General features: G+C 42.4%; 1 protein-coding gene across 1 annotated transcript in view; it reads right to left on the bottom strand.

Moving 5' to 3' along the window:
- The window catches only part of LOC135244963 (gamma-aminobutyric acid receptor subunit pi), a 32830-nt gene extending 21162 nt beyond the window's left edge, over positions 1-11668 (bottom strand). The window contains exons 1-2 of the mRNA XM_064317682.1: positions 11303-11668; positions 4972-5064 (exon numbers count right to left, since the gene is read on the bottom strand). Coding sequence (XP_064173752.1) covers positions 4972-5027 — 56 coding nt within the window. The 5' untranslated portion in view covers positions 5028-5064; positions 11303-11668. The remainder of the gene's footprint in view (positions 1-4971; positions 5065-11302) is intronic.
- Between the last annotated feature and the right edge of the window lie 3861 nt (positions 11669-15529).

Raw genomic sequence — 15529 nt, 5'->3', positions numbered from 1 at the left:
CTTTCCCAAAGCAGTGTTGACAGCCTGTCAAGCCATGCATTCAAAATGATCAGTTATCTGGAAGACAGAAGGGTGCAGATGGATTTGTTATTTTTTTATTTTAAAGTGATCCAGAGCTGATGCTATCTATCAAGAAGGCTCTGCAGCCATAAAGGTCTTTATGGTTAAAAAATTAAAACCTGATATACCATTTGTGGGGAGCTCAAACAGCCAAAATATTGTCATCATTATCATAAGTACATGTAGACATTATCGCCCCCCTCTGCTTCAGTTTCATGCAATATTCTCTGTTATGTTGAGTTTACCATTCCCAAAGGCCCTACTAGATAAAACTTTGCTGATCATTTATGCAGAAATTCATGTCAAAAAAAGATAATAGCCTTCATATTTTGCCTTAATTTCCTTTAAAATAATGCAAATGAAGTTAAGTAATGAGCTCAAATGAAAGTTGTTCCCTCTTCGGTTCAGTTAGAAAGCAAATTTAAGTATGCATTGCCATGGTTACGCAGAGAAAGCCTTGGTTTGAGCGTCGCTGTAAATAGAACAGATATGACCGGTGAGGATGCAGCCGGTCAATATGCCAGCTTGATTTTGGGTAAGGTAGGAGACACTTCCGTCTCCATGGCAATCCCATGTCGCGTGGCAGGTTCAACGAATGTACTGCGGACTAAGAATGGAACAAATAATTAACTGGACTCCTGGAAGAGCTGCCATTCATTCTTCTCGAGTAACAGTGAAACACCCAGAGGGGAAAGTGCCAACAGATTTATACATTATACATTTATTATACATGATTTATACAGGATAATTGCATACATTTACCAATATACCCTCTGTAATAGTAAATATGTGGATTGCGCTAAACATCAAAGTCAAATAAGACACAGAACAATAATGTCATCAAGATTTAGATGTTCTTGTGTGCTACATAGCAACCACATTTCAGCCTGTAGCAGGTGTTACGCAAAAGTAACAAGCATTAAACAGACAGTTCACTGAGGTCAGGGGATATCAGCCACTGCGTGGTCAATTCAGGAGGGCTAGAGGTTTTTCCCTAAAAAGGTTTGCGATCCCTTGCCTTAACTCTGCCTGGAGTACACTGCACTGTACTCATCTGTTCATACATACCAACCAAATATATACAAGCTTCCATTGATATTAATTCACTAAAATTATGTTATCATGTGCTCAGTAACATGAGACAGAACGATTACTCAAATGTAGGAGAGTAGGCTCGAGGAACAGGAGACAGAACCGCGTGCATATTGAGCATCAGGTGTGGTACAGGCAGAATTTCTTGAATAAATAGCCCAGCTATATAAACATTAAATAATTGATAGAAGATCCAAGTACAGTGCACAGATTCACTGGATAAGAAACATAACGAATCAATGAATTTTCAATACTCATAATCTTATGATTCTTATAATAACGAATATAATAAAAATGTCATGAAGAGATTACATATATAAAAAACTGTTACATCTCACAGTGATTTGTCTTTTTAAAGTAGCTAAATCCTTATGACAAAAGTATCACTAGCAAAAAAAAAGCGCTCACAGCAAATACTCTTTTTATAACGCAGGGATTTCACAGGCACATTTTGGCTCAACAAAGCATCCGGAGGAAGACAGCGTAGCTGCAATGCACCTCTGCACTGCACGCTTTATGGAGACAAAAAAGCCAAACAAAAAAACAAATCTTAACAGTGAAAGCTACCCCGCTGTTTATATGCAATTTCCATTTACTGGGAGCCTGAAAACAGGCAAAAAGAACTTGACTTGAGTTGCCAGCAGCAAATGGGGCATTGCCTTCGGCTTAAGCCACAATGAGGTCACCCATTCAGGCTCTCTCCACAGTAGGGATAAGGGAGATCAAGCACACTGAGGATGGAAACAGGAACGCACGTCTGACGTTTTCATTTCCACATCCGCACACCTTCGGTGGCACGCTGTCATTCACAAACAGCTGACAGCCTTCAAGGATTAACTCTTATCCCATCTTATGTTTACTGTTTCAAGAGCCTGTATAATCCTGTGCGGATGTGACCATCACAGGAAGAAAATGGCTCCTGTGCAATAAGCCATAAAATGAGCCTCTTACTGAGAAGATTATTCAATAAAGAAATCCACTGTAGACAAACACAATTCGCTCTGGGTGTTGCAAGATGGCTGTGCATATCCTTAGCTTCCAGCTTTGCTCATTTCCAAAATCATGAAGCAGGAGGCCTAATTCTCTAGTTTATTAGCTAACAGTTTCATAGATTCCTTTAAGTATTTTGTTTTGGCAATGTTATATCTTTTACAATATCAATGACCCAAAAATACTCCCACAAATGTGAACCTTTGCTTTGAATAGTACTCTAACGTTAATATTGCTTCCAAATCATGTTTTAAACCTACGCATGTATCTCAGACCAAACACGCAACGTATTAACAACCCGTAACAAACCCACTTGACCGCAGTTGTTCACACAGAAAAGCAGCGGTGAACACTCAAACCTTAATTGCTTTGTTTGGTGTTTTTTCGTATCTGCAAGTAGAAGCAGCTTTGGCCTGGCTGTTGGAAAGAGGGCCGCAACTTCAGCCATGCAGCTTTAGTCAATTAGAAATGTGGAAAATCTGCCCCTCAGCCTGGTCATATCAACAAAAGAACAGACAAAGGCAATTTACACTGGCGAGAGGCCTTATTTGATCTTCCAGGCGAGAACGGGATAGCATGTATCAGACAAATTCCCCCCAGAATTCCCCCTCCGTGAAATGAGGCAGTGTTTGTGAAGAGCAGGCCCGCTCCACAGCATGCCCATGCCTCCCTTTTCTGCCAGGAACACAGTCAGGGACAGACCCTTTCAGCTGTAAGCTCAGACCACCAAAACATACACACCCACTAAAAATGATTTATGACAAATGACTTATGGCTACACATGGCTGACATGGTGTACTGATTTTCACAGTACAGACATCCATGTGTCAGATAATTAATTCAATCAAGAATTTTCTAATTAGTCTTCTCAATCATAATCTCATTATATACTGCATCAGAACGATAAAGCATGGTTTTAAATGATGCACGCAATAAACACAGAACGCTAAACTGAAACCATGAAATAGTCACACAAGGATACACTCTCAGATTCCTCCGATCCTCACCATTCCCAACCAGCAGCACCCCCGATGGTCGGGACACCGTGAGGTGATTATGTAAGCTCTCCTTGATGCTCCAGGTGTGGATGGCAGGGCTCCAGAATGCTCTGGGTCCCTGGCCCCTCCCCTGTTCCCCTTCCCCCTGGGCCCGGCACAAAGGCAGATGGCTCTGCTTTCAGATCCACACAGCACCTCCTGCTCAGCACAGATCAGGAGGACCAGGGTTTAGCGCCCTCAGGATACTTCATCATATTAAAAATCTCATAACTATCGGCGGCAGACGTGCAGTACCCTATCTGTGCAGCGGTTCATTAGATGAGCTCATGCTGTGCATTCAGTGAGCTGGATATGCATACTCATTTCTTATGGAGAACCTGGGGGGTACCTTAGTGTGAAATTTAAACCCATGAAAAACAGGTCTGCTGCATCAACCAGCACGACACCATGAACTGTGCAGTCTCTCGAAGCCATGGTACCCCAGGCCTGGCCTGGGAGACTCACAGCCGAAGTTTGCTGGTTTTTGACACTCACTTTAAAACGGGCAAACAATTTAGGCCCAAGAAAGCAAGTCATTAGATTTAACAGTGTGACAGCTGCTTTCATTAATCAATTAAATGTTGAGTAACAATGAAAGCAACAAACCCTGTGGCTCTCCACAAGCTGGCCACTCAGTTAAAGGGAGAGAAGAATAATAAAGTCTCCATATGTTACTGTCTGATATTCCAAGAACAGGGGAAAAGGCATCCACACAACAGCTGGATTCAGCTGCACCTTCCGTACCTAACTTTAGCATAGCCAATAAGGTCTAGCATAAACCCAATGAACTTTTGCATAAACCACATAAGCCTTAGCATAAAAAAGTTTAGCATAAACTCCATAAAATTTAGCATGAACACCATACAGTTTAGCGTAAGCCCAATAAAGTTACATTTATTTTTAGCATACGCCCCATAAACCAAAGCACTGCGAGGGCGCGGGATGTTAGAGAACCAGATGCGACCGAATAGGGAACTAAAAGCTACTCACACAGGTGAGCTAGCCACAAGGTCTAGGAAGACTGAGGAATGGACAGCAAACTCAACAGAAAGGTCCCACGGGAAATCTCCCGGAACCACGGGCCCAAAAAGAAAGAAAATTGAAGAAGGGAGTAGCCTAAAGCAAGCAATACTCCTAGGACAAATGGTCCAGCCGAGTACAGCTAACAGAAAACAACCCTGAGAAAACCCCAAGGGCGGAAAATAAAGAAAAAACTGAAAGGCTGTAATGTAACAGCGCAAAAGCGAGGAGGTGAACTCTCAAAAACAAACAGCCCAAAAGGCAAAAAGGCTGAAAAGAGTCACCACCAAAAACAGAAAGTCTAAGGTGGTCTGCCGGCAACTTTGTGCCCTAAAAACAGACCTATACAAACCTTAATAAAGAGACCGTTGTAGAATATTTTGAACAAAGTCTAAATACTAAGATAAACTCTCTTGAAGGTTTTTTCTTTACCTTACCGGCTCTATGAAAACGTGAGTTTACACAGAAGCCCTGACTGAAAGTCAGCCGGAGCTTATATAGGTGGGAGCAGGTGATCCAAATTAAGCCAAAAGTGGCATGAACGCAGAACAGGTGCGTCAATTAAAGAGGCAAGAGCCAAAGACGGCCACTACACCCCAAACCATGACAAGCACAAACCCCATAGGCTTTTGTATGAATGGCATAAAGTTTAGCATAACCCCAATAAAGTGTCACATAAACCCCATACATTTCAGCATAAACCATATAAAATTTAACATTAGCTCCATAAACTCTCGTATAAAGCCCATAAGGATTTTAAGGTATCTCTTACCCGCTGAGGAAGACAAGGACCGCAAATGCAGTCCCTGGTGAGGCCAATGTGCACATGGCTGCAGGAGCAGTTGTCGGGACTGAGGGTGTCTATCTGAAACAGGGAAACCAGACAGAAAACTCAACACTGTGTCTAACATGGGTGAAATGTGTCCAATTAGCAACAAAGACAAATCAATGCCCATTACTGAGAGACTCAGCATCGGCTTCTTGTGAATCGTACGAAGAGCAGTGAATGTGTCTCCACTGATGGACGTTTCTTCCTAACTGGGCCTACTCGAGTTCTATTTTGAGAGATAAATTGGCTACAGGGTATCACAGATGGTCACAGCCTCCTGAACTATTTATATACCATTGTTTTATTTTTTTACATTAAGTGTTTTTATAATCATTTACTGCCTCCCTTCAGAAAGATTCCATTTTCCCATCAGTCTGCTAACACATGTAAACACACACACACACACACAAACGCGTGCCTGCACACGCACACCCACTCCTTGCACACACACCCGCTCCTCTGTAATATCCAGTGAAACTCTGGCCAACTGGTAATCACCGCGTTAAGGAAAAAGCAATCAAAGAAAATGCTTCCCTCCCTCTCCCCTGCTTGCTCACTTTCTCTCCGCCTCCCTCTGTAGTCCTACTCTGATAAGATGAAAACAGACAAGTGGGTGAATCCTCTAAATCCCAAAGGGTTCATCAGAGTCCGGGGTCATTAGGTTTGCAAACACAGGAAATGGACTTATTTCCAGATCGCTGGAATGCCGGTCATGACTCCATACAGGAGCTGATTCTCATAAGATAAACTTGCTCCCAGGTCAGAATAAATGTCTCCCACTTCACATCACTGACTGGGTTTAAGTGTATTACAGTATGGAAAACAGGATTGCTGTTTTCTTGTGTACTAAGCTCATTGGAATAGATATTCATTAGACCTAGAGACATGTTTTCAGCCAACTCACATAAAAACCATGGATCCTATGAACAGGGAATTTAAAAAAAGAATTAAAAAGCACAAGATTTGGGTGATAATCATTTCCAAGTATCTGATTAGCCTGGTGAAACTGTGAAATGAGATTGCAATATGAAAGCACGGCGAGGGCCGGGGGAGTTGATGTATTCCAAGAGCAGCACGTCTTTCAAATCAGAATACTGAGTGCCAACTTTAATTAAAATAAAATACAATGTGTGCTTAAGTTGAATTTAGTGTGTTTTAAACTGAAAAGTTATTTCATTTTCACCCGGAGTCAGAATTTTAAATATCCTTATAATAATAATTATTATTATTATTATTATTATTTATTGCATTTATATCATTTTGTAAAGTGCTTTTCAGAGAAGGGGGAGCTCAGTAACACCCAACTCTATTAATTGGCAAAAATATTAATTTTTCTGCACACTGAACTGGTATATTTCAGACCGTAAAAGAACAGGTGGCTGCCTGCATGTGTTTCAAAGGACACCTGTACAAGTCTGTGCTCTTCCAAAACTGCCTGAGGTTGCCGGGGTGGGACAGATACCACACATTACGTGAGGATATTCAGCTAGCTAGCCCAGCCAAACAAAATGATTGCAATAATTTGTTAGGAAGTATTGAAAGTATGCAGTTCTTCTCATTACTGAAGGATACACAGCTGATGTCATGTAATATTGGAAAATCACTGGTGCAGATGTCATCTGAATGTCTATTTTAAAAAATTGCTGAGACCTCAGAGCAGTCCCAGGTGAAACTATGCACGCATGCTTCCAGTAACCTTGGTAATGTGATTTCTCCAGACTCCATGATCCCATTGGGAAAGCAATTGTGAATCCACTGGAAAGGAATGATATATGACTCAATGAGGACATTTTCTGTCCTGTTTTGACATATGTAGCTGATACACTGTGGCACATTGGGGTCAAGGAGTTGGGCTGTCGGGGTTAAGTTTTATAAAACAAATTACTCAAATCGAACTGACCCTGGACCTTCCAAATCCCCTGGCCCACATTACTCAATGATACGGTATTGAGCAATGGATGGCGTCACCTGCAGTTTTCATCAAATCAATTAGCATTCTAGCGCAGTTGCAGATATGGTTGAATGTTAGACTATTCTATTGACTGGAGGCAAATTATTAGACTCCGCCAACGGGCAAAAGGAACTAGCTAAACAAACAGAAAAACAAACAAACAAACAGATGAATAAATCCAATTGAGAAGGAATGAGATAGGGGCAAAAATAGCAACCCATAACATAAACAAACATCCGCCCATCAGTCCTCCATCTCGTCTTTTCTTCCTCTATAGTGGATTTTGATACTGTAATCTCTGTTGAGGAGTGTGGATCAATTCCTCTTGAGAACTCCACCCACAGATCCACGGATTACCACGTCTGCCCCTGAGATACAGCTCCATGTGCTAATCCCGCCCCCAGACAGCCACAGGCCACTCCCACCCATCACCAATCGGCCACCTAAAATACACGCCAGGGGGGAGTGTTTCTGTAAAACATCAACAGATACACATATTGTACGCACAAAAACACACGCACATGCATGCACACCCACGCACACACACACGCACAAGCACACACACATACACATGCATACATGCATGGACACACACAAAGCACATGAAACCTCATTTTCTTTGCAACAAGATCTTAACAGGGTCCCGCCAAAGGTCAAGTAAAACAGCACTTTAATCCCCTCGCCACAAAACATGGCCACTTCAATTTCGAGATTCAATGACAAATTTTCCTCCCTCCCTTTCTCTTTCTCTTTGTCTCATCATTTTACTTGTTTTCTTGAAACATGTTGGGTAATCTTTTCTTTGCAGCTGTGCAGATGCGTGTTAGTTGGGGGACGGGGGGGGGGATGGGGGGGTTAAGGGAGGGGCTGACGCTGACAGAATGATCAAATGCAGCAGAAAAAAGCCTGACAGATTGTTTTCTCCACAACATTCTCAGGATTATTACTCTATAATGGCTGAAACATAATATATATATTTATATTTTATATATAAATAAATAAAATGTATATACATATATATATTTTCCTTTTTTAAAATAACGAGATTTCCAGACACATGACATGTGAGTTCATCTGCTGCCCTTTTGCTCCACAGCTCAGGAATTAGTCACCGCCCTGTCATTTCTCCTTATGGCCCTTCTGCTTGAGCTTCGTTCTCTCCTGATTTTCAGCCAGGCACAAAAAGGACATCCCCTGGCGGGAACGCGAGCGCCCCTGCGTCTCCCGCCGCTACGCATCCCGGGCCCCGACGTCCTGTCAGAGCGCTCCCTCGGCTGACGGCTGATTCATCGCCACGGTTCAGGGGCTTGGGCTTATTCATTAATGCAGATGAGTGTGCGCCCCGCTCTCTGATCCCGATGGTGGAACTGTGAAACGGCCCTACTCCTTCTTCACCTGGTAGTTACCCCAGCTCTTCACCTGGCGGCTCCCTCACTCACTACAGGTGAACTCCCTGGATTCTTCCCAGGCAATTCACCAATGCATTACCTGGGTGCGGGCTTGACCATTACCTGACTGTTGGCCCACATTTCCTGACTTTTAATGTAGTTTTAAGCTGATCGTTCATCACTATAGTTAACTGGCTACTACCCTAACAGTTGCCCTTCTCTGCTTCTCTGTCACTACTTTAACCTTAAACAGGCGTACATTGTCCACATATAGTATATTTGTTAATTAACAGCTAAAGGTGAAGCCGAATAGTGTAGGTCATTCCAATTCATTATTTCAGTTAATGCTAAAACAGAAATGATGATTTAATGGTATCCTCATTCTCTGTAATTAATTCCTAAGACTGCTTACAAAAGAGAATTATAGCCTGCAGCTCCCTACAGCAAAGCAAGCGAGTGTCGATTAATTATTAATCATTATTATGCTATTAAGTCTGGAGAAGTTATCACCCTATTGGTTGCAATGTCATGGCATAGCATGCCACACATATTACATATAAATAAAAAAATAATAGATGTATGAGTTTGTGTGTGTGTGTGATAGAGAGAGAGAGAGAGAGAGAGAGAGAGAGAGAGAGAGATCGCCAGAGGGAGAGCAAGGGAGAGAAGGGGTGGGGGGTTGGTTTGGTGTTTATTAACACAATTCTGCACATTTGCATTCCAACCTTACAGACGGCCATAATATTTTGACATGCCAAGAACTCTGCACCTACACAACTACCAGAGTCAGCACACTGGAATGCCAACTTGATTTAAATGTACTCTCCCATTCACAGTTTAACACCCAAACTCCAAATAACAGTTTGCTGTGTTTCATCATCATAAACAGAAACCTTCTACAATGCTCTATATACAGTGTAGTTTACGTGCAGTGAAGTTACACACAACTGCGTACAGCAGCTCCGGAGAAAATGTGGATACACGCCCTGTGAATACGGGAGTGAGAAGTGTGCTGAGCGGACGGGAGCCGTACGAGGGTGTGCACACCCCGCCCCACTTACGAACATGCCAGTTTGCGTAGACTCACCTATTCCATCACCCGCAACCCGCTTGACTTTCACAATCCTTTTCTCTTTCAATCGCTCACATTCTTTACTCCAAAAATTGCAAGCAGGGTGGTGCTGGGTTTCTGATAGTGGCAACTGCACTCTCCCTCGTTTCCCAAATCCATTTATGTTAATCCTGTTCGCTTTAGCCTGTGCACCTACTTTTAATGTCACGCTTGATTGGGGGGTGAATCTGCGGTCCAGCTGCCCCACTGTGCACAGGTTTAAACTGCCACGCCCAGATCTTATTACCCAGAATTCCTTTCGCACTTGTAGCCATTTCTGCCTTTCTCTAAAGGGGTCCTTTTTCATAGTTTGGCTGTCACGATGGCAGTGGTATGTATGCTTGTGAGTGGGTGGGAATATATGTACATGAATGTGTGTATTCTGTACCTGTGCATACATACATATGTGCACTTGTGTGTTTGCACATACATTCCTGTGTGCACGCATGCATGCGTGTGTGCATGCGTTCATACGTGCATGTGTGTGTCAGCGTGTGTGCATGTGTGTGCGTGAATGTGTGTGTGTGTGTACGTGTGTGTGCGGTTTGTGTGCGTGTGTGTGGTGGAGGGAGGGGATCTGGGGCATTCACCTCTCATAAGATAAGCCAAGTAAGACTGTTAAACCGTAGACATAGATCCATACAATCTAACCTGCTTTGTACCTGACTTTTTGCCAAATCAGTGCCTCACACTGAATAGGTGTGATGCTGCCAGCTGTGTTCACAGCTTTATCCAAATGAACAACCTCCTGACCCATCTGGCAGAACCACAGGTCCACATTCACTGCTTACAGGTCTTATGGGCACAACCCAATAAATCCACCATGTGTTTCCTGGTAATTACTGTGAAATGAAACCACATGAGGACAGTCATTATGTGGCTCTAGACTCTCTGGACATGCAGGGTTACAATCTAAACGGGCTGTCCTTTTTCGTATTTTGGAAAGATATTCTGTTTAATTTGTGCTCAGGGAAAAATCTTGCAATTTATAAATGTAAGTTATAAATTTTACCCAGTACAGGGCCCCACCCGCCTATGTTTTGCCTGGTCAAAGGCCAGTGAAATATACATCACATAAAGTAATGTATGGATGAATGGATTAAACATTCAAGGTTGACCACATAATCAATCTACCTACCTAACACCTCGAGTCTTACTTGGCTGTTTGTGCAGTATGTAACTATAACCTTCACCTGTCATCTGTGTGTTCGCTCTTGCCCATCCAGCCATGCCATTTCAAAGCCACAACTGCCTCCCCCTTCCCCCCCCCCCCCCCATTTAGCCCAACCACTGAAGTGAGCACAGAATGAAAAGCCACTACATAGTCCAGGTCCAAGTAACATTAATATGCAACTGTAATACAATTCTAAAGAGATTAAATTCAGTTTATATTAAAGTATGAAAGAGAGCCAAGCCTTACTGTTTTTCTATGTGTATCATCTCTATGGAATTTTATATCTCTGTCGTGTCACATACCTTTAACTTTACGAAATGTAATAGCCACAATTAACAATTCAAAGGAGACCTAGATACAGATACTTATTTGTAGTCTGTTAAAAGGCTATAGTGTAACTTACGAACCGATGTTAAAGTATATGCACTGCGCAATACAATGTTCAGATGGATTTTTTTTTACATAACCTTTAAACGATTTTGGTTTGCTTACGCTGACTCGCACGCGATAGTTCTTTCTATATTCCACTGTACACGCTGACAAGCAGAGTTGGGTTTTTGAAACGCACTTACAGATGTGCACGCGCTAGCAACGCATATGCGGTGCTCCTAAGGCGCACTAAAGTTAAAATCACGCAGACATTTACTTACCCGTGACTATGCGTACCAGGGAGCATTTCATAAAGATTTCATCCGTCGTGGGTGCTAGTATTACCCATATGACTCGAAAGTGCGGTAAGCAGCGGATCCGTTATATGGAGTTCAGCTTAGCAAAATAAATAAATAAATAATGTGGACGATTATTGCCCGTACTTAAATAATGTGGACGATTGTTGCCCGTACTTCAACCCCAGTGTATCCAAGGAGCTCCAGCTAAAGCAGTTGGTCCGTGCACATCTGTCTTCAAAAACAAATGGTTGTGGAGACAAGCCCACCGCGTTCTCTGGCACTGCGAGGGGAGACTTCGGGCACCACTGTAAGCTGCCTTTCTGACGACGCTCTGTGCGCACGCTGTCGGACCCTCCAACAGTTGGAGATGGAGACTGACGTAGCCGAAAAGCAGCCACAGATGTTAGATTTAACTAGTAAAGACATTTTAATGTGTACCAAACGCGCTGCACACCTTTCATCTGACTTCACAATAAAAAAAATACTTTATAAAACGGATCCATCTATAACTGGCTCAGTGACAGCACACATATTAAACTATTGAAGTATTTTTCTTCTAATGTTTTTTAAACAGCCTTTGACGTAGATGAAGGCATACTAGCTCAAAATATTTATCATCAATCAGTGGCGATCGATTACGATTGATGTGTACACTTACTGCGCGGCGAACGGTATAATTAGCGATGAAGGCGCGCGCAAATATAAAAATGAATCATTCGCTCTGTCACAGTGTAGGGCCATGCGCTGTAATTCCATTATATGTCGGAAGGTAAAATATGGATGGAAATCTTACATACAATATACAGGATTTGTTGCGAGGTCTTATATTACTTATATGATATAAATAATTTACATTCACTTATGAAGATAGATGTGGGTTGACTTGGCTTTGCTTGTTGCTTTCAGCGCGGATGAACTGACAGAAACGGCCTGGTTGCCTTATTGTTACTGTGATGTAATCAAGTGTAAATAATCCATGTCAGTGCACGTTTAATGATTTCACCACAATACGTGCAGCACATGCTGGAGACATTCTTTCAATCATCATTGTGCTAAGAGGATGACCTGGGACTTAGCGGATTCAACTAACCCTGGGGCTCTGGTGGTCAGATGTCAAAAATACCCTGGCTGCCCCTAGGCATTTACATTTGATGGATGGTTTGTGAGGTTCCTGGAGGCACCAGAACGACCCTTTTACCGTCTCTTTGTGTGGGTGTTCTGACAGCCGACCAATCCTTTCCCTATAGCCAGTGAACAGCATCAATTTGAATCTGGACCTCATTTCCCACAAGCCTCCAGGAAAGCGGCAGGCAGTCAAGCAGGTGTCTTGCATATGCTTTATGTCTGCCAGGTGGTTTTATTTTTCTGTTTCTTCTCATTATTCTTTCAAGATCAATGTTTTTATCAATTTCTGCATAATTACAGTTGGTTTTGGCCTTATTGTGAAAACGGATCAAACTAGTTGTAAAATAACAGCTCTGGAGATGGAAGCTCAGGTTGATCAGTCACATTTTGTCCATCTGAGCTGGTTTTTACAAGTAAATATTTCACTGTGAATGGCAGCAGGAATTGATTTTTTTTTTTTTATGAACCTTTAAAAGTTATTTTGTCTTCTTTCAATTTATAACAGTCAACTGTATTCATAGATTCATGTTATTGTTGCACAGTCCATCATTTTGGGAGAGCTCTCCTCCACATCAGGTGCTGCCAGCCTGCTGGTCATTCTACAGTCCATTAGTTAAGCTATGGAGATATAGCGCTGGAGGTGCATGCTTCCACTAGATTCCGTTGTCTTTGTAGGATGAGCCAGCCGACAGGCCCCAAATTTCTTCTTTTTTTTTTTTTTTTTTCTTGGATGAAGAACATTTTTTAACAGGAGATGGCTTAGCAAGTATAGTTAGATAGTATAGTATCATAATCAAGATTTTCTCTTGAGAAGACCACAAAAAAGTTTTAGCTTGCAGTGAAACCTTTTGTGGTGAAAGGCTGATGAAATGCCATCTAGGCATTCAGGTGAAAACCCGGCTATATTTGGTTTAAAAGTGAAGGTTTCCTAGCTGACTAAATCATTGCCAGGCTACATCTCGGTAAAACCTGAGCTATCCTGGGGTTAATTTAGTCAGTTAGCGTCAAAACGTCTCTTAACTGTGATTTCCACCGCTCTTGATGTCTGGATTTTGGCTTTTACTCACTGGGCAGCCAATCGCGAAGAATCAGCCCTGTTCCCATGAAAAAGCCATATCCCCACCTAGCAATGTGACAACCAGAGATGAACCATTAGCCTGAACTGTGGCAAAAAGGTTAAAAAGGTCGGCCGTGTTCCCGGTGCTCACGCATAGCCATTGTAACCAGTCTTATCATTCATCCATGCTCCGGTCATGGTCATTCACGGTCATGTTTTATGCATGTTATTTACGGTTGGACTTTCATCACAACCTTATGGCTCAGTGTCAATGGAGTGGAGGAGATTAGAGAAAAGCCTCTACACAAATCGAATCCTTGATCCTTTTGTAATCCCCATTGCACTGATATAAAGAGTTCCATCACTCATGATTTGTCTGTCTACTGAGGGTTAGAGAAGCTCAACCTTTTGGATTGTATGATTTAAAATGTGAATTTCACAAGCACCTAGAAATGTGTAAGATATGACATGATGTTTGTGCTGTTATACTGTTCTTAATTCCCCTACTAGAAGTGCTAAGAGATCCTCAGCATATTTGGGAAAATAACATATATATTTCTATAATTTATAAATGACATAGACATGGATACTTGTCTCATAGAAGCCCATGATGTAGTACCATCGTGAATAAGACTAATGCCCATGTGCTAATGTAACAGCCCTGTGACGAAACTTTGTGATGAAAATATAAGAGAGACATGCTGTGTAGTTTGTTAGGCTTCTCCATTTAATTTTGTTTTTAAATTGTCTGATCATCAATCAGTGAACATAGTAACTTCTTTTGGGTTCCTATTTCTAGGACTTGAAATTCGGGTATATATGGTGCAATATGTGCAGCACTGTGTTTAATTACACTGCAATCATTTATGTTTTGAAATAATCAAATCAGAATGAATATGAATATGAATCACTTTCACTACAATTTAAAGTCTTACAGCACCTGTAGTAGCAGATGCACAAAGATTGTCAAGCTTTAACATTGCAGCATTAGCATTTTACTGAGGCAGGGTTTCCCAACCAGGGGGCAGTCAACCCAGGGAATGCCAGGATGAAAAGGTTTGGAAATCCCTGCATGTAGAGTGTGATGCCGTCATTATCATTTGATTGACAGATTCCGTTTTGGCAGTCCGAGGGGATCACATTGCCTGGAGCCCTGTTAGTCAAGTTCTCTCCCTCGGCGAGTTTTCCCGGGCGAAGTGACGAGGTGTTGGCCGCCAGCCAGGTCCCAGCTGGGGCTTTTAGCTTTTGTCTGCTAGCCACAGATAGGGCTCCTCCGTACCCTTGAGGTAATCTCCAGGGTTTGCCCAGTGTCATGGACCATCTTTAAAACTTCTGAGCGATGCTTTTGATGTGGCGAATCACAGGTTCAGAGGGAAATTAGACTGGGGGCCCACAGGATTCTGCCAAAGAGCTGAGAATTAATGGGTCATTCGCAGAATGTTGTAAATTGAAATTGTGCTAGATTTCAGTCCTTTTGGGGTTTAAAACAAAAGAGTGCAGATCAGAATATTCCAGTAAGTTTAAGTTAAGTTTATTGTCATTTCTTCTCCTTACAGGTTATGCAAAAAGCAGAAACTGCTGCATCTCATAGACATGCAGACTCAATTAAGGTGAGGCTGCTCGTTAAGCATTTTATGCCCTCGCTGTAACACTGGAATTGCAAAGGAAGGCATAAAGTCTCACAGATACTCTGGGAATTCAGTTAGAAATTGCCACAGGTGGGCAGATTAACTTCAGAGGAGTTGGTAATGATTCACCATGCATTTTAAGCAACATTTTTTGTGTGATCAAACCTGGGTGGGTTTTTCCCGGCTCACGGGAGAAAAGGGAAAATTGAGGGGGAGACGTGACGTTTGGGAGTGTCTCACTCCTCATGAGCGGCAGCAGTGAAAAGGTGCAGCACACAGGTTCTCTGCTGACTGAGAGAGGTGTGAGCCTGCGGGGACAGGGGATCCCCAGAGCCGTGTGAGAGAATCAGATGCTGCACGGAGCCGCTGCTTCTACTGAAGTTTTCGCTGGGCTCTCGG

Source organism: Anguilla rostrata, chromosome 18 (genome assembly GCF_018555375.3).
Source record: "Anguilla rostrata isolate EN2019 chromosome 18, ASM1855537v3, whole genome shotgun sequence".
Classification (NCBI taxonomy): Eukaryota; Metazoa; Chordata; class Actinopteri; order Anguilliformes; family Anguillidae; genus Anguilla; species Anguilla rostrata.
Note: the sequence above shows the minus strand (reverse complement) of the source record. Positions and strands in the feature narration are given on the sequence as shown.